Here is a 22740-nt window from a genome sequence, read left to right as displayed (position 1 = left end):
GAGTCACTGTGCTTGTACAGTATTATGTCTATGTTGGTTCCAGAGTCAGGGGCTTTACAGATTGTAGCAACTCGTACATTGCAATGAATTAATAAATGATGTCATTTGTGATAAGTACAACTTTGGGGTGCACGTACCCTTAAGATGAAGACTTGATTTTATCAAAAAAAGTTTGCTTAATCATACAACTTAGAAAACAATAGTAACATGACGTTTAGAATGTTGTCGGAGCCGGTCGTCCTCGTGTAATCACTGTGTTCCAATTAAACCAGTCTCTTGAGCCAAAACAAGTCCACATGCAACATTCCCTTGAGCTGCTACCTGGATAATTAGGCCTCTGATGAGACATGATGAATTGTCACCTTTGCATTACAGTTTCAACATACTGATGTAACCGTTAAGAAAGTAAATGCTGGCAAGGGAAAACATTATTTTACTTATACTTTCTAATCATTTACGATTGTTAAATGTTTGTTCAGTTGCAGTAGGTCAGTTCACAATAATGGTCCATGAGAAGAACTGTACTTTGAACTTTGAATTTGAACCTTATAATATAGCGTCAAGTGAAAGAGATTTTTATTTATTAAGCACAGTGTTGTACAGCATGTGAATAAAATCATGAACATATAAAAAATGTTACAGACAATAACAAGGGTAAAACTTGAGTTAAACCGCATAATTATTTATAACATTAGCAATAACACAAAGAACTTAACATGAAAAGGTGTGGTGGGGGTATTGGATCTATAGGGACCCTCCTCTCCTCTCCTCTCCTCTCCTCTCCTCTCCTCTCCTCCACTCTCCTCCACTCTCCCACCCTCCCCTCCCCACCTCCACTCTCCCACTCTCCCCTCCCCTCCTCCACTCTCCCACCCTCCCCTCCCCTCCCCTCCCCTCCCCTCTCCTCTCCTCTCCTCTCCTCTCCTCTCCTCTCCTCTCCTCTCCTCTCCTCTCCTCTCCTCTCCTCTCCTCTCCTCTCCTCTCTTCTGTCCCCTCTCTTCTGTTCCCCCTCTCCTCTCCTCTCCTCTCCTCTCTGTGTAAACATATAGACTCTAGAGCTGTGGTTCTCAAACTTTTCAGTCCGCAAACCCCCAAAATAATCATATTTTAACTGGGGATCCCCAACATTGACAAGCACTTGGAATTGTGGGAATTGAGGCATTTAGTTTGACTACTTGTAGCTGATCTACAAGCTCATAACGCCTGCGCGTTGCGAGGCGTTGTGGCCAATTTGGCCAATGTTTGACCAGTTTTTAAAGTATAGTTTGTTGATTACTTTTGACACAGTAATGGTCAATGTTAGAATGACAGCATCGCTTGATAATCTCTTATTTTTGGTGAGTAATCATACAACTTAATTTAATTAATTTAATTTAATTTTTGGTGAGCTTAATCATACAACTTATTCAAGCCCTATTCCTCTCAAACATCGTCGAGCAGGCTCGCTCACTCTCTCAATCTGTTTTATAATGTTTAACTTACGGTAATACAGGTCTGGACGGTAATATTGCGGTTCTATGTGGGAGGACTAGCCACGGAGCGTGACTTTAATATGCTCTCATTGGCTGTAGCGTGACTCTAGATCGGGTCCGACAGTCCCAAATATCCAACATGTTTGAAATCTATAACTTGTCGGGAACCCCTCGCCGACCACACTTTATCGGGTTGTTTCTTCTCGGAGTACCTTACACACTGCACGATCAACACCTCGCAGAGGTACGCCCGATCTTGACTGAGATCGGTGGTTTTGGCGGCGATCACCAAAAAAGCTCCCCGACAGACAATTCGGGTCAAATGTCGTACAGTGTGTAGGGGTTAATAGGCTAAACCAGCGTTGTCAAAGTGGTGGCCCACGGGCGTTTTGCGGTCCGCGGAAAGGTCTATGGCGGCCCGCGAAATACTTTTAAAAATAGTAAATTGATACTACATCTAACAGACATAGAGTCGCAGTTTGCATTGCCTTGCTGTGCGTCCAAGCAGCTGTGAGGACGCTCCGCCCCTCCCCCACTCGCTGCTACTAGGCTGCAGCGAGTAGCCTACCTCTGATGGCCCGCTGTAGAGAAGCATTGTCTCTCCCCAGCTGTGGAATGTTCTGGCTGATTGGCTCGTTAACAGTCTACTCAACTACTAGTCGAGTAGTAATGGCTATACTCTTTGATCCTCACACAGGAGTCAGCCTAGCACGGACTTATCTCTCTCTCTCTCTCTCTCTCTGTCTGACTGTCTGTCTGACTGTCTGTCTGTCTGTCTGTCTGTCTGTCTGTCTGTCTGTCTGTCTGTCTGTCTGTCTGTCTGTCTGTCTGTCTGTCTGTCTGTCTGTCTGTCTGTCTGTCTGTCTGTCTGTCTGTCTGTCTGTCTGTCTGTCTCACGCACGCACGCACACACACACACACACACACACACACACACACACACACACACACACACACACACACACACACACACACACACACACACACACACACACACACACACACACACACACACACACACACACACACACACACGAACGTAGTGCAGTGTTATGGAAATAACTGGTCCCTGACATTGGCAAGTTGGTTAAAGCAAAGATGTCAGGTGTCTGGAAGCAGCAAGTGATTTAGATGAAATTTCATGTTGGCTACACCATGTAAATTTGCCATTTTTGATATTTTTGAAAATATAATAATGGTAATAGGTAGTTAGAAGCATTAATCATGTGATAAAAACTTGCTTATTTTCACTTGAGCCAAAACAAGTTAACATTCCCTTGAGCTGTGCTATCTGGATAATTAGGCCTCTGATGAGAGATGATGAATTGTCACCTTTGCATTACAGTTTAAACATACTGATGTAACCGTTAAGAAAGTAAATGCTAGCAAGGGAAAAACATTCTTTGACTTAGTTTACTTTATAATAATTTATTTAGTTTATTAAATGTTTGTTCAGTTGCAGTAGGCCAGTCACAATAATGGTCCATGAGAAGAACTTTACTTTGAATTTAAACCTTATAATATAATATAATTTCATCTAATAATTTCTCCTCTCCTCTCCTCTCCTCTCCTCTCCTCTCCCCTCCTCTCCTCCCGTTCTCCTCTCCTCTCCTCTCCTCTCCTCTCCTCTCCTCTCCTCTCCTCTCCTCTCCTCTCCTCTCCTCTCCTCTCCTCTCCTCTCCTCTCCTCTCCTCTCCTCTCCTCCACTCTCTTCTCTCCCCTCGACACTAACTCTGGGGGAGCCCGGGATCGAACTGGGAACCTGTGTGGGTACTGGATATAGGGGTGTGGATGTATGCGATGGATCTCGTTCAACTAAATAGTTTGTTGATGACTTTTCATGCAGTAATGGTCTTTATATTTTCTTCTTCTTTTTTAGCTATTAAAAAGTTCTTAAATTCATTAAAGTCATCAAATTGTCATTTTACGCTGGCGACGTGTTCTCTCCTCCGTGTCATCAGTGCCCATACCCTAGGTGGGGTTGGTGAAAGGGCCTTTCTGTGTGGAGTTTGCATGTTCTCCCTGTGTCCCCTAGGGTGGGTAGTGGGTACCCACACAAAAAAAGTGCAGTAATCCTGGTCTCTATACTGCCTCTATACTGCTTCCCCTGGTATTGGATGTAGGGGTGTGGGGGGTACTATTGGATGTAGGTGTTTGGGGTGTATTGGATATAGGGGTGTGGGGGGGTACTATTGGATGTACTGTAGGTGTTTGGGGTGTATTGGATATAGGGGTGTGGGGGGTACTATTTGATGTACTGTGTAGGTGTTTGGGGTGTATTGGATAGGGGCAGAGGTGTGGGGGTATTGGAACTGGTTGGAACAACATGCTCCTTCCACATGCTACGTCCTACCGGGGAAACTCCCCCCTGTCAGGTGATAAGAAGCGACCTGCTCACTCCTCATGCATTGAAGGAGGCATGAGCTCAGTTTTGGGCTCTCCCTAGGCTGGCAGAGGGAGAGTAGCACCCAGGATTAGGCAATTGGCACTGGGTGAAAAAATGGGTTACAAACCCCCCAAAAAAAAAAAAATCATGTGGGGAGCCCCCCCCACAGGTTAAGAAACACTGTTCTAGAGGCCTCAGCCTCCAGCCTGAACAAACCAAATGCTTCTTAAATGACAGCTGCTTCTTCCTGCACACACTACTCTCCTGTATCTAGAGAGATCTAGTTTTCAACTGGTGGTCTGTGGACCACTGGTGCTTTGTGAAGGTATTGCACGTGGTCCCTGACCATGCATTCAGTAGTGTAGGAACGAGAAGATTGTATTTATTTATTCTTCTCTTTTTTCCCATTATTTTATTTAGTTTTATTATGGACCACTTAGACCCCAACTTGGTATTGGTATTTGTGTGATATGAGGACAGTGGAATTGAAAGGATCCCTGGCTAATAAGCCTTATATGCCTTTATACATTATAATTGCCCTCTATAACAAAAATTAAAAACACCTAACATATCTCCATGTCGAATGCATGTGTTAACCAAAAAAAAGTTTTTAGTTATAGCACATGCATTCCATACATTCCATAGGGCTGGACCACACATGGACAAATTACATTATCAACTTGCGACGGGCGTTGTCCCCCTTTAGTAGCCTAAAAGATGAACTATTTCTAAAATATTGATCCCTCATTCACAATCTCCCAATCTCCTATTCTGTCACAATCTCCAGGCTTATAGCCTGAGCCCTTGGCTCCTTTACCTCTGTAGAGCCTCATTGCTTTCGGGCAGAAACCTTGTATCTCCATATTTCAACTTTGTATGTATTTTCGTGAATTAATGCCCTACTTCGTCGTACTACAGTGTCACACAAAAGCAGCAAAAATTGCAGATCTACAAGCTAAGTAGCGTTTTTTGCTATTAAAGAAAAGGAGGAAATAAGTGAAAGTTAAAGTGGTTAAATGTGTCAGTGGGTTGTATAAATACTGAACCAATGAAAAGTATGCATCACTTATGAGCATATAAACAACATAGAAAATAAATAAAACACATAATTCTCTTCTTATTTTTTTGGGCACTTGACTTTTATTTCCATATTCATCCATTATGTAATCATGTGCATGTAATGTGTGTTACATGCACATACACACATGCACATACACACATATGAAACAGAAATCACATCACACATTTAACAAAGCATCAGACCTAGAAAAGAAATGCCCAGAGAGGCATCACAGGCACAGGTAACTAAAGACAATACTAATCATCCATAGATGTTTTTTGACTTGACGAAACTCTAGCTTATACAGCGAAGGGAATATCAGAGCAAGTTTCAGTTACCTCAGCATTGTACAATCACTGATATACAATATCTTCTTAAAGAAACCTCCAGTCCAGTCTCTTAGGAGTATTCAAGACTCCTTATTCTAATGATAATAGTAATGTCCAACATAATGCAAAATAAAATATACAGTAATAAAAGAGGACATTTTAAAAGTTATAATACAGGTAAGGTAATACTATGAGTAATGCTACTGCATTACTCATAGTATTACATTACCTGTACAATATTGTACCTCTCCTGGGACAGAGGATATGGAATATACAATTTAGAATCATAAAGCTGATCATAATTATAGTCACGTATTGGCTGGAATGAAAAGTTGTTAAGGTAGGTTATAATCCCAGGCCTTTCCCACTTGATTATTTAGGGTAAAATGCAGTACACTTTGATGGCGAAGCAAGTTTAAAACCTAAAATATGTTACAATATCTTACTGTAGATCATTTTTGACAATCCCATGACGGACTGTACTTTATGCACTTTTTTCCACAAATATAAAACAATGCAGAAATGGATACCCATAGCTCAAAACTTTAAAGTCATTTGTTTGTAATATACCATTTAAAAATATGCATGAGATGTGTACAGATCGTTGGCATACATATTTAGGTTAAAATAATTATATTATATGAATAAATATACGTATAAAGTATAATCTGTTACCAGTAAATATGAACGTAAATCTATCAACTATGAGTGCACATAGACACAGAGTATGTGTCCTGGAATGTCATAGCAAAAAACGATATATATAACTTTGGTTTGCTATATTTCCTATTTAACCACAACCCCAGTGTCCGTATTCTGAGCAGCAGCAGAGTTTGGGAGACATGGGCCTCATTGGCAATTAGACAGTCTGCATCCAAGCTCGAGGGCCCGGTCACATACGCTTCAGACGTGTCGAGCCAACACTTGCATCTTGCATGCTGAGGCATCAGACATGCCCGTTTCCCATGTTGTCTTGCAGGGCTGAGGGTAGTGCCGGTTTTCCGGTGTGTATAGTTCGTTTGACTCATGTGGAGTGTTGAGTGTTGGCTCACTGAAAGAAAACTAAAAACAAGATTTGGTCAACGAGAGAGAGAGAGAGAGAGAGAGAGAGAGAGAGAGAGAGAGAGAGAGAGAGAGAGAGAGAGAGAGAGAGAGAGAGAGAGAGGGAGAGAGAGAAGATTGCGTGGCATGTGGTGTGTCCTGTATGGTTCTGTGTAAGGTTATTTAAATCATCATAGCTTCTTCACTGTGAAATAACTTGTGTCGTTATTAAGTCGTTATCAACAAAACAATATAACTTTGGTTTGCTACATTGATTGGGATTATTATATTGAAACAATATCATACTTATCAAATGAGTTTACAATTTCCTATTTAACCACAGCCCCAGTGTTCGTATTCTGGGAAGGTCAAAATAGGTGTGAACAGACAAACATTTTTCTAAAATTGGTTATTTCACTATTTGAAATACAGCAAAATATAGGTTTTAAATGTGTACAGATATTGTATCATTTTGACCTCTCCATCGTTTAACTCGACAGTATGTTGATCTCACAGGAACCAGGCTTCAGTATCTGAAGTGTAACAATGAGTTTAATGGCTTTTCTAAACCAGGGGTAGACAAAGGCATAGATGAGAGGATTCACACAGGAGTTAAGATATATCACCCAAAGGAAAACAGGCATAACAAACACTGTGTCATTACCCTTGCCTAAAACAAGGGGAATGTAAGTCAGACAGATGCATAATAGGAACACAGCTATGACCGTACCGAGAGTCCTTGCTGCTTTTAGCTCTGATTTGTTTGCGACACCGAACCGAACTACTCTAAATGAGTGAGACTTTATGGCCCGTGCCTGAGACACAGCCACCACAAACACCATACCATACAGAACTATGATGACAGTCACTGGACAGATGAAAGTTATAACAACATCGATAACTAATACAACGTAGATAACGACCACCACATTACACTGTCCATAACAGTTGTCTCTGCCTGAATGACTCAACCCCTTATTCATTATCACAACGTTGTAGGAAATAGAGCAGACCCAGCAGAGACACACAGTGATAATCACTCTTCTTTTAGTGATTTTGTTGGTGTACTGCAAAGGTTCGCAAATAGCCACGTAACGGTCGACTGCTATGAGCACCATGGTTCCTACTGAGGAGGAAATAAGTATAAGGAAAATTAAGACAAACTGATCACACATGAAGTCACCAAGAAACCAGCAGGCGGTTATGACGCGGATTGCTTCAACTGGCATCACCAGCAGACCTACGAGGAGGTCTGAGACAGCCAGGGAGAGGAGGAGAAAGTTGGTCGGGGTGTGGAGCTGCCTGGAAACGGATAGGAATATTTTTTAAGTATGTTTCATATTGTTAATTAACCACTTCAACCAGTTGACTGGAGTCCCCCAGGGCTTGATCCTATTTTTCCCTTAACACCAAATCTCTTTAAAAAATAGCCGATCTACAAGCTTGTATATCGGTTATTTTTGCAGAATAGTCACCCCAGAATAAGTAAAATAATAAATAAGTCTGTGTGGTTAACATACAATTAAGCAGAGGTACATTACACCAAAGTCAAAAGCATAACATGGGCTCTGCTGAGAATGATTACCCCACCTGAAGTGTGAGATGGAGATGATGACCAGTAGGTTGAGTTTCACGGTGAGCAGAGAGAGGGTTTGCATCAGAATGAACAGGGAGACTTCCTCATAGTAGGGACGTTCCAGCCTCCTGCAGGAGGTGTTGGGGAATTGTGGAAAGCAGAGTGCGTCTCCTTCCAGAATCTCCATCATCAGAGAGACGAGGAGGAGAGAAGCTGCCGAGGTCTGGACAGCTCTCTGGCTAAAGGTCTCTGTCACAGCTTTTTATCATCCATAATGTTGTCCTTCGCCCTCATTCTCTGGAGTCCCTCTTCCCCAACGTCCCTCTCTCTGTTTCATCACTCATCAACCCCTCCTCCTCCTGTCCTCACTCCTCACTTGCTAATAATTGATATGAACTGAGATTTTCTTTTTTTCCCCCCTTTTTTTTCTAAGGACGTATACCATGGGACATGTGGACAGGGACCATAACCACTTAAACCCTTTTGACCCCAGCGGTCTATCCTTAACTCATTTTATCCCTCTACAACAAATCTCTTCACCAAAATAGCAGATCTACAAGCTACAAGTTGTGAGATTGTAGATCTGCTATTTTCGGCAAATGTATGCCTATTATAGCATGCCCAGAATAGGGACGCTATAGGTGTTAGGGCCGTAGTTTTTGTGTTTGTACCTCTATGTTTTCAGTGCTCAGTGGTGATTGGAGGGTGGAGCGGCAGCAGAGTTTGGGAGACATGGGCCTCATTGGCAATCAGACAGCCTGCATCCAAACCTGGGAGAAGCTTGAGGGCCCGGTCACACACGCATCAGACGTGTCAAGCCAACACTTGCATCTTGCATGCTGAGGCGTCAGACATGCAGTTTGTATAGTGCGTTTGACTCATGTGGAGTGTTAGAGTGTTGGCTCACTGAAAGAAAACTAAAAACAATCTTTGGTCAACAAGAGAGAGAGAGAGTGAGAGTGAAAGTGAGAGAGAGAGAGAGAGAGAGAGAGAGAGAGAGAGAGAGAGAGAGAGAGAGAGAGAGAGAGAGAGAGAGTGAAAGTGAGAGTGAGAGAGAGAGAGAGAGAGAGAGAGAGAGAGAGAGAGAGAGAGAGAGAATTGCGTGGCCTGTGGTGGTGTCCTGTACGGTTCTGTGTAAGATTATTTAAATCAACGAGGAAACGCAGGCTTATGGCTTCTTCACTGTGAAATAACTTGTGTCTGTTATTAAGCCTTTAAGGTTCTTAAATCAATGAATAGCAGAATGACACCATATTGTTTTACTATATTAAATATGCCCCCTCACCATTTTCAACTGCCCCCTCAGTCATATCATCCTGGCGCCATGCCCGCACAGAAACCCACAACCTTTAGCCCAATCAACCGTTGCTGCATGGAGGATTAAATGAGCAGTGCTCCTCTAACAAAGTGTGTGGTTTTAGTCGCTGTTCTGCTCCCAAAGTCTGCATAGTGTGCATATCCTCCCTTTATTGGTGACCACTTTATCGGGACCACTTTATCGGTGGTTATTTAGGTGTTTGCATTGCTTTGCATGGGTACAGAGCTATAAAGACAACATATTTCTAGTCCATACCCGGGGATGTGGCCAGACTGCCCACCTTAACTACCGATAAACCGGTTGTGCATTGTGCACCGTACACATTGATTTCAAGCTTGGACAACCTCTGTATCACAGGGAAAAAATGCTAACAGAAAACATGAATTGATTGATCAGTTTTCTAATCTTGAGGCCTTCATTATTCTCCTGCTCCTCAATTGACTAACACATACAGCCATGACTGTGGGGAGCCTCTATTAATTACATATTATGATCATTGAATTAATGAGGAGCCTCATTAGCTCCCTGGGTAATGGTATATTAGACATGTTTAGATGTTCCCACAGAGACCTTTAAAATAAATAGGGAATAGATTGAATTCCTCCCTGCTTCAGTCCCTGTATGCAAATCCCTGCATACACTTGCAAACAACCCGCACGCACGCACGCACGCACGCACGCACCTACGCACGCACGCACACAGTCACCATTTTTGTTACATTTTGTAATAAGCAAAGATAAGTACAAATTAGTTTGTGTGCGCGTGTGTGCGTGCGTCTGTGTTTGCGTGTGCATGTGCAATTTGAACAATAACAATAAGCATTAGAATGCGTAGAGTAGCAGCAATTTCTTATTTATTTAATTTAATTATATTCATTTTATATATATATATTTTCACACTTTTTGACACTCCTGATGTTACAGTGTAGTCTAAACTTTTTGACCGACAGTTTCCGATGTAAAAAACAGGTCTGTCTACCCTCCTGTGAGCCGACCCCCAGAGGAGTTTCCATGGCCACACTTCAACAGATACACAACCTCTGTGTCTCTTAGGACAGCCATCTTACTTGATCCTGTATTTACCAACCTCCCTAATTGTTCCCCATGGGGGGTTCAGTTGACAAAGCCTTCACAGCCTTGCACATTCTGCCTTCTCCTAATCTAAAAAAGGGATGCATTGTGAACTTGTACATAGTCTATTCTCGGCAAAGAGATTCGGTATAGAGGACCAATTATAATGCCCCAGGGGGACACCGGTCACTAAAGTATTAATTTAGTATAAGTTTAAGGTTTAAGTTGTTAAGAAATCAAGGGTGGGGGAGGTCTGGGCCCTCCCGAACAAAACCAAATGCCAGGATAGTCACACCGCCGCTGAGGCAAAAAAAAAAAAAGTGAAGCCTCTGTACCAGTGCAAACACATCATTTTAACATAATGATACATTTAAACACTTATAGGGCTGAGGGGAGTTAGAAAAACGACTTTGACAATAAAATAGGACAATGTACAATGATGTTCTTGTGTCAATGTACAACAATGTTCATGTTTATTGTATCTTCCTTCTGTGTCCTATGTATTATTTATTATAAGTAAACAGCAGGTTGTGATGGGCCACGAGCAGCAATCACTTACCATCAATGCCACATTTGTTCGCCCTGCCAAGTTCTACCTCAGTGGATTCTCCAACATTCCTCATGTTAATTACTTGTGTTGCTGCGTGTTTTGTTTATGCTGCAACTCTTTTTGGAAATGCCCTCCTCCTCTTGGTCATCTTCCAGGTCAAGACCCTCCAAGCGGCTAAATACGTGATCGTCTTCAATCTGGCTTTGACAGATTTGTATGAGAGCACAGCTCTTACACAAAAGCTCCTAGACACGTTCCTGTTTGACAGGAGATACATTGTTTATGATGCCAGCTTAAGTTATATGTTCTTTGTTTTGTTTTTTACAAGTTTGCAGTCTTGGACACTCGTAGTGATGGCAGGACAAGCATCACCCAAGTCACAAACTGTCCAAACTCCTACGGGCCTGCAGTATCAAGAGCAGCACTGCCAGGTTCTGGAACAGTTTTCACCTGGCTGCCATCAGACTGATGACAGGTGGTGCTGTCAGGCTGGTCTCGGACCTTTGCTCTTCCTTGTACCTACTTGTGGATATACCAGTGTCAGTCTACCTTATGTGGATTATGCGGTCGACACGCACTGACATTTTGCACCTTAATCCCATGTACAACGCACTGACTTTTGTCTTTTTATTGTGTTTTTTCTAGCACCTTAACTAACGTCCATAAGTATATCATGCACAGTATACATCGACTGCTATGCTCACGCACCTTTATATCTTATATCAGGTAATATTGTGTAAATATGTAGATAACTTGTTTGGGTTTTTTGTTCTCTTGTTTGATCTCCTTTCCCACTTGCCCCTCCCCCCTTTTCTTCTTCCCCTTATTTTTTCTATTGAAATAACGATACGATGGGAACTATGCACGAAAACGAATTTCACCCACTTATTTACTTCTGTAAACCTGTGATGTGACAATAAAGCTGATTGATTGAATACCTTATTTAGAAAAGAGTACAATTCACAATACAAGGTCCTCTAAACTGGATCGCTCATTAACAATGGCTTATTTAAAATGAGATCCCCACGCACTCAAATCATGATGACATTTAAGAAAACAGACAAATATACACTACTTTGCAGCTGATTCTGATGATGAGGTGACAGATTTGTTGCAATTTCCTTCCCTCTAAGGTACCATGCGATTGTGACCAACAGACCATTGCTGCCATACTGATATTTGTGTGGGGTTTCTTGGTCAGCATAGTAGCATCCACTATTAGCTTTAAGCCCACTCTCCACCAGACCGACTTTGGGCCAACTTGCCGTCGGGAAGCGTTCGATATAGTCGTCCAGTCGGTTAGGGGTCCGTCGGGTAGTCCGTCGGGACCTTTTCGGCCGACCCAGAGCCGACCGAACATGTTCAGTTATTTGGCCGACTGGGGCCCGACTGGGAGTAGCCATGTTGCAGAGAAGAAGTGACAACAACACCGCGAGGGCTGTCGGTGTTGCCAGATTATGTGAGAGAAACAAGCGACCATGTCTATGAAAACCTACATTCACTGTTTCTCGTTGTCGCTCCCAGAGAGAGAGATTGATTGATTTGACCTACTTTTGCGCTGTGGTGATGTAATTTATTGGGAGCAGGTGTGTAAGATTCCAATAGTATAAACATTTTAATTGGCTTTCATATACTCTTAATATGTTTTTTTCAAATTAGATTTGGCCTTATAGATCGAAATGTGCTCAGTTTTGGCTATTTTCTGGGTGTTAATTTCAATAAATTAATTAATGTATTTATTTTTTATTATTCGAATAACCGTTTTCGTTTTCAAAAATTTTGTTTACACGTCAGCAGTGATGGAAAAAGTACTCAAATGTTTTACTTGAGTAAAAGTATCAATGCAATAGATGTACTCTGAGTCTGTTACAAGTAAAAGTCCGGAATTCAACATTTACGTAAAAGTACTAAAGTATTGGTATAAAAATGTACCTAAAGTACCAAAAGTAAAAGTACTAAAATGTTTGAAAATAGCAGATCTACAAGCTCAGAACGCATGCATAGCAACACGTTGTGAGCTTGTAGATCTGCTATTATCAAATAGCTTATAGGTATAATATAGGGCTAAAGTGGTTAATGTATGTTTTATAATGATTTATATCTGCAAAGTAACTAGTAACTAAACATTTCAAATAATTGTTGTGGAGTAAAAGTATAGACAATTGGAAATACTCCAGTAAAGTAAAAGTACCTCAAAATTGTACTTAAGTACAGTACTTGAGTAAATGTACTAGTTACTTTACACCACTGCACGTCAGTGAAGAAAAAACGCTGGGAACATCCCTATATTTACAAGTGACTTTGCAGGGAAACAAGCCCAAAGTCGCTTATAATAAGCAGACCTGGCAACGCTGGCAGGTTAGGCTGAAAGTAATCTCTCAAGAACAGCAGAGGGCGCTGTTTTTCCTTTTTATTTGTCGATGGGTTCCCACATTGGGCTGGAAGTTATAACGCATTAGCATTTCAATGGGCACGTCGGCTGACAGACTAAATGCCAACTTTTGCCAACCAAATACCAGTCTGTTGCAGTCTGAAGTAGTCTGAAATAGTCTGAACGAGTCTGTTTGATGGAGAGTCACCTTAGATCGCCTGTCTTTTTGTGGCTCTCTGGTGATTAAGAGCTTCTTCTGTGATCACAAACCCACATATACACTTGCCTGTAATGACTTGTCTTTAATAACATAATGGCATGTATGTTTCATCATAATTATATGTATTCCTATTATACTGATAGTGATGACATATATTTGTATTGTCATAGCACTAACCAAGATTGCAACAGGAGAGGAGTGTTTCAATGCTATAAAAACCTCACCTGTTGTTAGTCAATTAAGGAGCAGGAGAATAATGAAGGCCTCAAGATTAGAAAACTGATCAATCAATTAATGTTTACTTTTTTCCAATTATTTTATCCAATATATCCTACACTCCTCTTTAACACACATCATACCATCTCTGCTCAATCCTATCATATTTTCCTTAATGACACAAGAGGTGCTTGTAAATGACCACCAACCAAAGGGTTTTTGATATTTACTTACAGTTGTAGGTGTTCATCTTAGTTGATTGATGGTTGTTTATCTACCTTTGTGATGCCATGGGTTCTGTTTTAATGCTAAATTTTTAGACTGCTTTTGTATGTGTGGTTTACAAAAAGGTCCACTGAGTGGCAGTGTTTCCCCATTTTGTTCTGTACATTCAGTCTCTATGCTTTCAAAACACCATGAATATATAAGTTAACTCCTACCTCAGACTCTGTTAATACACATATGTGTGGTTTCTGGCTCCCACACAAGTCTGCTACACAGCGCCACCAGAGATTCTAGAAGTGTAGTAATCATTCAGTAAGTAATGGCTTCAAAAAGTACTAAAACAATTAATAAAACATACAAATGAAGCATAACCTGAAATGCAACATACCTATAACATACCTCTGTAGTCAGTTTGCAGGCACGGTGCTGGCCACCGGCGAGCGACGCTACACAAGGAACACCACACACGACGGGCGAGAACAAACGCGACTCTCTCTGCTCTCACGAGAGCTCCTCTTACCATATAGGGGTGGGCAACTTTGTAGATGGTGAGGGCCACTAAATTTCCACACTCACTCTGGGGGGCCGCATTGTTTATCGGCACTCTCGCCAGTAGTACCCCATTACTCAAAAAGCCCATAATAGTCACATATGTGTTATTAAGGGATATTAACAATTATTATACGTTGTAACTTTGTTTTTATTTAGCATTTAGTAATGCTTATATCAACTACAGCTGTACTGCTAATCAGAAATTCACATTCCTGAGTATGCCTTTCAGAGTATTGCTGTAACCTTGGCTTAAAAATATACAAAAATGTTATATATTATAATTAATAAGGCTTCCATTAAAATAAACGAGAGCGCGCTCTACTGGTGGACTGTTGTAATTAAAATGGTTCATGGAAAGTTGCATGTTTGGAACAGCTGAAGGCAATAGTTCACCATTTCGGATATGTTTAGATTACTTAGTTTTTCTTTGTGATTTTGTCAAAGCAGAATCTGAATGGGAACTCAGTCAAACAGAATAGACAAAATAAGGCACAGACAAATTCACAGTTTTAGAAGAATTTGTGATATATTTTGATATCAAATGGAGTTACAAACTTACAATCAAAGCATCACAGCACAGAATCGGAATGACCAGCCAGTTTGAACTCAAAGGACACACTGACTGACTCAGGCTTAAATACCCCACTCATCAAAGGAAACCCCTTCTGTATACAGACATACCTAGCCAACACCTTTTCTCCTGCAACCCAACCACAAACTAGCATAGTAACAAAAGAAATGCAAATGTTCAGGAGCCAAGGAGTCTACAACAGATATAGCAAATACTAAAAGAATGAGAGGAGTGTATTCCACTCAGACATAATTACATTAAACCATAATTCTTTTCAAATGTTTACTTAATTTTCCAAATTACTTTGACAATTTCAAAGTTGCCCATCCCTGATATATAGGCTGCTGGTGCAGCCTGCTCTAAGCTCCCAGGTCCTAAGGTCCTACCTCTCACACATGTAACCTCTCAAAACAGATTCAGCTCCTCAACCCCCCCCCCCCCCCCCTTTTTTTGCCAATGGGTTCCCAGATTGCTATATTTGAAATAGAGCTTAAAGTTGATCATTCATAATGTACTTTACATGTTTCATCTGATGTACTCTTCTCTGGTTTATGCAGGAGTAGGAAGAAAGGCCAAACTCGCAGGCAATCAAAAAGTGTGATCCTATTTTCAACTAGCCTGGTAAACCATCCCGGTAGCGTAAATTCACATGATCAGCCTGGTCAAATTATTCAAACTTGCAGTGGTGGACAGTCAGTGGCCGAAAAAAATATATTTTCTACCTTGTTTTACACCATTGTTTATGGATTATAAAGTATTGTACGGTGTTCAGAGGAAATACACATTATGTGCACTGCCCCTTCAAGAATACGTGCAGCACATATAAGGATAAGTAAAAACATCTAAACAAAATGGTAAAACGTATATTGTTTTTATTGTCCATACGGAAATACAAAAAATAAGGTACATGCATTGTTATAGCATAGATAGCGTATGATCAGAATGATGATACAGGTAAAACATAAAAAAAAAAAAAAGTAACTGAATTTAAGAAATGTCATGGAACAATCCACAGTAACAGCCCCCTCTGCTGATGGGAACGAGTAACTACATGCTTCGTACGTCCTGAAGAAACTCGACCCCAGTATTTGAGTAAAAGTAGATACTCCTGGTGAAAGTACAAAAGTCATTGCTTTTAAATACACTTAAGTATTCAAAAGTACATACTTTTAAAAATACTTAAAAGTATATGCTTTTATTATTTTTTATATATACCAAATATCTATGCATTGCTGTTTTCACACCGAACCTTGTAAGCAGAGATGTAGTTTCAGTTTGTCTTCGGTAAAACACAGTAAACATTTTGAAATCTCAAACATGGACCCATTGGTGTTCTTGGAGGTTTGCCGGGCTGATTCAGCTGCTGATGAGACAGCGACAGAGTTGAGTGCATGTTCAAATCGTGTATTACTTCCAACCATTTTCCAAAGCATAATTTGTATTTATTTATTCATTTATTTTGACATTTTGGGGAAAAAAGCACTGCCAAATTTGAGGTGCCCAGTGGACCTGTATCCATTTCCAAGTTCTACATCAGCTGGGTTAGTGAAAATGTATGGGGTTCAGAATCAGAATCAGAATCAGTTTTATTGTCACATCACAGGTTTACAAGGTAAAGAAGTGGGTGAAATTCGTTTTTGTACATCGTTCCCATCGCAACGTTAATTTCCATAGAAAGAAGAGGGGGGGGGGGGGGGGGAGAAGAAGAGGGGGGGGGGGCAAGTGGGAAGGAGATCAAAACAAGAGAGCAACAGAAGGCCAGACAAGTTATCTACATATTTACAAAGTACCTGAGATAATAAAAAACTAAGGTGCCTGAGCATAGCAGCAATGTATGTATACTGTGCATGTTATACTTATACTGTGCATGATATACATATGGACGTTAAGGTGCTTAGAGAAAAAAGAGCACAACAAAAAGACAAAAAAAGTCAGTGCGTTATACATGGGATTAAGGTGCAAAAGGTCAGTGCGTGTCCACCTAGGGTGGACTGACCCTAGTATAATCCGCAAGTAGCTCCATGAGGGAGTGCAGCAAAATAGTCATTTGTACCTGGTGTAGTCCACAGGTGTGTCCGAGGGGGAGCTATTAAGTCCAAGTCATTGTCCCTGGTATAATCCACAGGTGTGTTCAGGAAGAGCCAGAAAGGTTTTGCACCGCCTGCTGTCAGGCTGCTGAGGCTTATGCCTCCTTCAGCATCCTGACAGCAGCCGGATTAAAACTACACCAGGACCTGGTGGTGGAACTCTTGATACTGCGGTAGAGCCCCTTGCCCGGTCGCGGTCGTTGTAGGGGTTTGAACAGTCTGTGACTTGGGTGGTGCTTGTCCTTGATGATGCGCTTGGCTTTGACCACGCACCGCTTTTTGTACAGTTCCTGGAGCGCTGGGAGCTCGATTCCCATTATCCGCTCTGCCGATCGCACTACTCGCTGTAGGCTGATCTTTTCTCGGGCAGTGCAGTTCCCGTACCAGGCCGTGACACAGCCTGTTAGGATGCCTTCAACAGAACTGTTGTAATACAGCCTGAGGATGCGATGTCCTACTCCGAGCTTCTTCAGGCGGCGGAGCCAGTACAGTCGCTGCTGAGCCTTTTTCCTCACGTGTGTGGTGTGCGTCTCCCATTTGAGGTCCTCCTCGATGTGTACTCCGAGGAACTTGAACTCGCTGACCCTTTCCACTGCAGCACCGTCGGTGAGGATGGGCGCATGGTCTCTCCGCGGCCTCCTGAAGTCCACGATCAGTTCTTTGGTCTTGTCGACGTTAAGAGAGAGGTTGTTCTCCCGGCACCAGCGTGCCAGTGAGTTGGGGTATCATTTGTTATTTACTATTTTTTTTTACCAAGCTGTCTCACAAGAAACATCTCATGATGAGTAAAAGCAGGTAAGATCTCTCTCCAATCATTCGCAATCTGATTGTTGCTCAGCATCAAAATGAAGGCAAGTTAATTTGTATAGTACATTGCAACAACGTATCTCCATATTTCAACTTTTGATGTTTTGTTGAATTAATGCACTACTTCATCATACAAGAGTGTCGCACAACAGTTGTGAAAATAGCAGATCTACAAGCTTATAACGCCTTTACACAATACATGCTTTACACAAAAAATCAAGCAAACAAAACGCATTATAAAATGACATTAGGATACAATACAAACCTCTTAACGCATTCAATCCGGGAACGCGTCTGTGTCACTACAGATTTCTTTGGCTATTAAAAAATAGCAGATATACAAGCTCATAGCGCGGCGCCGAGTGCCGCGCTACGAGCTTGTATATCTGCTATTTCTTTTTCTCAAAACAATCGTGAAAATGTGTGCAAATACAGTTTTAACTAAAATCTTTGCTTCTGTTGGGGTCCCTGAACAACATATTTTGAGAGGGGCGGTCCGCGGCCAAATACATATCATTTTGGAGGGTCCTTGACATGAAAAAGTTTGAGAAACACTGACTATAGCAGCATAAGTAAAACAATATATAAACTAGAAAAAGTGCTCCTCGGAGCACAGGTCTGCGCCAGGTCAGGTACGTTATTGTGGCCTCCTGGTGGTGCTATAATAGGCCAATGTGAAAAGGGTGTCATTTGTTCAAGGGCTTTTCACTGCAATCGGACACTGCATTCATGATTTGAGGCATTTTGTTCCAAAAATGTGTTTTGCAAAATTAGACCTGCTGGTGGCGCTATAACAGGCCAATGTGAAAAGGGTGGCATTTTTTCCTTGACCTAATAGAAATGTGCGTGTGAAATTTCACGGAAATCGCAAGCTACGTTCATGATTTGAGGCATTTTGTTCAAAACGGACCAATCCTGCAAACTTTGGAAGCCAATCTTAGGCAATCAGAATGGATATGGGAAATCGGATAAATCTGTGTTGATCACATGACTATAGAGATACTGTGTACCAATTTGTGTGATGTTTGGACAAAATCTGTAGGAGTAGTATCAATAAATGTGTTATGCACATATCGGCCTCCTGGTGGCGCCATAACAGGCCAATCTCAAAAATTTGAGTTGGCATCCAGGGAGTGGGTGTGCACAGTTTCGCAGCGGCCGGGCCAACGGTGCCAGAGATTAGCTGCTAACGGACGGACAGGACGGACGGACGGACGGACACACGGACGGTGTGTCCGTCCGTGTGTTCGCATCTGTGTCATTTTCAGATTTCTTTGGCTATTAAAAAATAGCATATCTACAAGTTCATAGCGCACGCTATGAGTTTGTAGATCTGCTATTTTGGAGAAAATCTTTATATATACAGTTTTAACTCAAATCTTTGCTTCTGGAGTCCCTGGAACAAAATATGATCACTGATATAGCAACATAAGTTTTAAAAATAAACTGTTAGACATTTGTAGAATCGGCCAAATTGCACATATTTTCATGATTTAAAAAAAAATAGCAGATATACAAGCTTGTAGCGTGGCACTCAGTGCTGTGCTATGAGTTTGTATATGTTAGATATCCAGGGGAACGAATCAGAACCAGCCAGGGGGTCACTTGTCTGGACATGTATCAAGATCATGCTTCTGTGTTCGCGCGCTAGAGGGCGCTCTCCCATAGCGAGACCTGAAGCGAATTATTACAATATAACATTAATTGATTGATCAGTTTTCTAATCTTCATTATTCTCCTGCTCCTTAATTGACTAACACATACAGCCATGACTGTGGGGAGCCTCTATTAATTAACGTGTGTGTGTGTGTGTGTGTGTGTGTGTGTGTGTGTGTGTGTGTGTGTGTGTGTGTGTGTGTGTGTGTGTGTGTGTGTGTGTGTGTGTGTGCATGCGTGTGCATGCACAATAACAAAACATCTAGTAATATTAATAGCTATTATTCGTGTGAGTTACAGGGCTCTATTCTCACACGCCGTCCTCTTCTCACTGGCCCCATCATCTCAATATCCTCTGGACCCCTAACCTTGTGAGTGCAGAGAGACACAAGTCTTTCTTAACCCTTTAAGATTGGGAACGCATCTGTGTCATTTTAAGATTTCTTTGGCTATTAAAAAATAGCATATCTACAAGTTCATAGCGCACGCTATGAGCTTGTAGATCTGCTATTTTGGAGAAAATCTTTATATATACAGTTTTAACTCAAATCTTTGCTTCTGGAGTCCCTGGAACAAAATATGATCACTGATATAGCAACATAAGTTTTAAAAATAAACTGTTATACTGGATACCCATAGCACACAACTTTAAAGTCATTTGTTTGTAATATAACATTTAAGAAAATGCATGAGATGCGTAATAACTATCGTTCGATATAGAAGCACAATTACTGTTTATACAGTTTCCACACCTACAATATTGGATGAACAAATGGACACATTTGTGCCCTTCTCTCTGTCACATACTGATGGCTCAATCTAATGTCATTGGAGCCTTGGCTGCACAAAACTGACCTATTGACCCTCAGGAATGTTCCACAGAACCTGGACCATGGATACAGATGACAGTTGCATCTCATTTCACTAACGCAAGGTTTGACTTTAAGTGTGATTGAGAACTCGCTTTGCAAGGTTTGAGAAACTTGGTACATTCTATTTTCAGATGTTTGTCTCCAAACCAGACTCACTGGAACCCTACAGACTCAATCCAGAATGGATCAGGATTCTTGGATTATAATACTGTTCCCCTTTATTGGATTATGTCATCATCCCACAGATAACACTCTGACTTATTGACAAGTAACCATTCATGTCACCACTCATGTCATAATGTTTGAATGTTTCATTCATGTAATCATTCCAATTCATTAATCATGATTTTGATTGTAATTATGACATATACTATTTGCATCATATTCATCGTAGTTTACTGCACTGGATTCAATGGTTTATAATAACGGTGTAAATAAAATAAACACGACATTTGCAGAATATGTGTAATTTAAGCCATGAGCAATGCACGAGTGCATGACTTCATCTTCCCAAGATGGACATCTCTCTGGACCACTTTGCTTCAAAACAACAACACATGTGTTGCAACAGCTTCATGTTACTGTTAACACGCAACGTATATAAGCGCTGTGTGTGACCTCCCCTCTCCACTTTCACTTAGACTACTTTGACAACTCAAAGGCTCCCAAACTTCGGGAGACCTAACCCCCTCATCTAGAGGAAGCGTTTTCCCCTTCAGATCTTGTAGATTTATTGAAATAAAATAATAAGTGATTATTTTATAATCTTTCATTATTTTATTGGTGGTTTAAAGTTAAGGTTAAATACAAATTAAGCTTGTGTTTAGTCATAAGTTGATTTTCATGGTGCCTCGTTAAATGTTTGACTCTTAATTTTAAATACACATAATTCCAAATTTATGGTTATTAATTTGATTATTAATAATACCACCAATATTGAAATTTACACACTCATGCCTACTACAGATGTGTACAGATCGTTGACATATTTAGTTAAAATAATGTATAATATATGAATAAATACGTAAAAAGTATAATCTGTTACCAGTAAATATAAACGTACATCTATCAACTATGAATGGACACAGAATATGTGTGTGGAATGTCATAACAAAACAATATATATGACTTGGGTTTGCTATATGGATTGGAATTTGCATATTGAAAAAATATCATAATTATCAAGTGAGTGTAGAATTTCCTATTTAACCACAACCCCATTGTCCGTATTCTAGGCAGGTCAAAATAGGTGTGAACAGACAAACGTTTTGGCTCTGATTTGTTTGCGGTACCGAACCGAACGGCTCTAAATGACTGAGACTTCGTGGCCCGTACCTGAGACACAGCCACCACAAACACTCTACCATACAGAACTATGATGACAGTCACTGGACAAATGAAAGTTATAACAACATCGATAACTCCTACAACTTGGGAAACAACCATAATACACTCTCCATAACAGTTACCTGAATGACTCAACCCCTTTGTCATTATCACAACGCTGTAGGAAACAGAGCAGACCCGGCAGAGACACAAAGTGATTTTAACTCTTTTTTGTGTGATTTTGTTAGTGTACTGCAAAGGTTCACAAATAGCCACGTAACGGTCGACCGCTATGAGCACCATGGTTCCTACTGAGGAGGAGATAATTATAAGGACAAATAAGGTAAACTGATCACACATGAAGTCACCAAGAAACCAGCAGGTGGTTATGAGGCGGATTGCTTCAACTGGCATCACCACAAGGCCTATAAGAAAATCTGAAACAGCAGGGACAGGAGGAGAAAGTTGGTTGGGGTGTGGAGCTGACTGGAAAAGGATAAGAATATATATTTTAAGTATGTTTCATATTGTTAATTAACCACTTAAACCATATAGTTGACTGGAGTCCCACAGGGCTTGATCCTATTTCCCCCTTCACACCAAATCTCTTTGCCAAATATAGCCGATCTACAAGCTTGAATATCGGTTATTTTTGCAGAACAGTCACCCCAGAATAAGTAAATAGATAAATAGGGTCTGTGTGGTTAACATAAAATAAAGCATAGCATTTGTGTACAAAAGTCAACAGAATAATATGGGCTGTACTGAGAATGATAACCCCACCTGAAGTGTGAGATGGAGATGATGACCAGTAGGTTGAGATTCACGGTGAGCAGAGAGAGGGTTTGACTTTGCATCAGAATGAACAGGGAGACTTCCTCATAGTAGGGACGTTCCAGCCTCCTGCAGGAGGTGTTGGGGAGTTGTGGAAAGCAGATCGTGTCTCCTTCCAGAATCTCCATCATCAGAGAGACGAGGAGGAGAGAAGCTGCCGAGGTCTGGACAGCTCTCTGGCTAAAGGTCTCTGACACAGCT

The 22740-nt window shown here is 41.1% G+C and overlaps 3 protein-coding genes across 3 annotated transcripts; 1 reads left to right on the top strand and 2 right to left on the bottom strand.

The window, feature by feature from the left end:
• Nucleotides 1-6776: 6776 nt before the first annotated feature.
• Nucleotides 6777-8054, bottom strand: LOC308085231 (trace amine-associated receptor 6-like; the record flags this gene model as incomplete). The annotated part of the gene is made up of 2 exons (XM_080428311.1): nucleotides 6777-7590; nucleotides 7879-8054. The coding sequence occupies 2 exons, from the start codon at nucleotides 8052-8054 to the stop codon at nucleotides 6777-6779; spliced, it is 990 nt and encodes a 329-aa protein (XP_080284437.1).
• A 2731-nt stretch (nucleotides 8055-10785) lies between these two features.
• On the top strand, nucleotides 10786-14136 carry LOC308085230 (olfactory receptor 1L8-like; the record flags this gene model as incomplete). The annotated part of the gene is given in 6 exon segments (XM_080428310.1): nucleotides 10786-10875; nucleotides 10958-11277; nucleotides 13376-13473; nucleotides 13476-13491; nucleotides 13493-13515; nucleotides 14099-14136. Coding segments are annotated over 6 exon segments (585 nt in total).
• Nucleotides 14137-14241: 105 nt separating this feature from the next.
• On the bottom strand, nucleotides 14242-22667 carry LOC308085229 (trace amine-associated receptor 3-like; the record flags this gene model as incomplete). Its single annotated transcript, XM_080428309.1, is given in 4 exon segments — nucleotides 14242-14280; nucleotides 21715-22154; nucleotides 22157-22191; nucleotides 22489-22667. Coding segments are annotated over 4 exon segments (693 nt in total).
• Nucleotides 22668-22740: the final 73 nt, after the last annotated feature.

This window comes from Gymnoscopelus braueri, assembly GCF_963280865.1.
Source record: "Gymnoscopelus braueri genome assembly, chromosome: 5".
Classification (NCBI taxonomy): domain Eukaryota; kingdom Metazoa; phylum Chordata; class Actinopteri; order Myctophiformes; family Myctophidae; genus Gymnoscopelus; species Gymnoscopelus braueri.
Note: the sequence above shows the minus strand (reverse complement) of the source record. Positions and strands in the feature narration are given on the sequence as shown.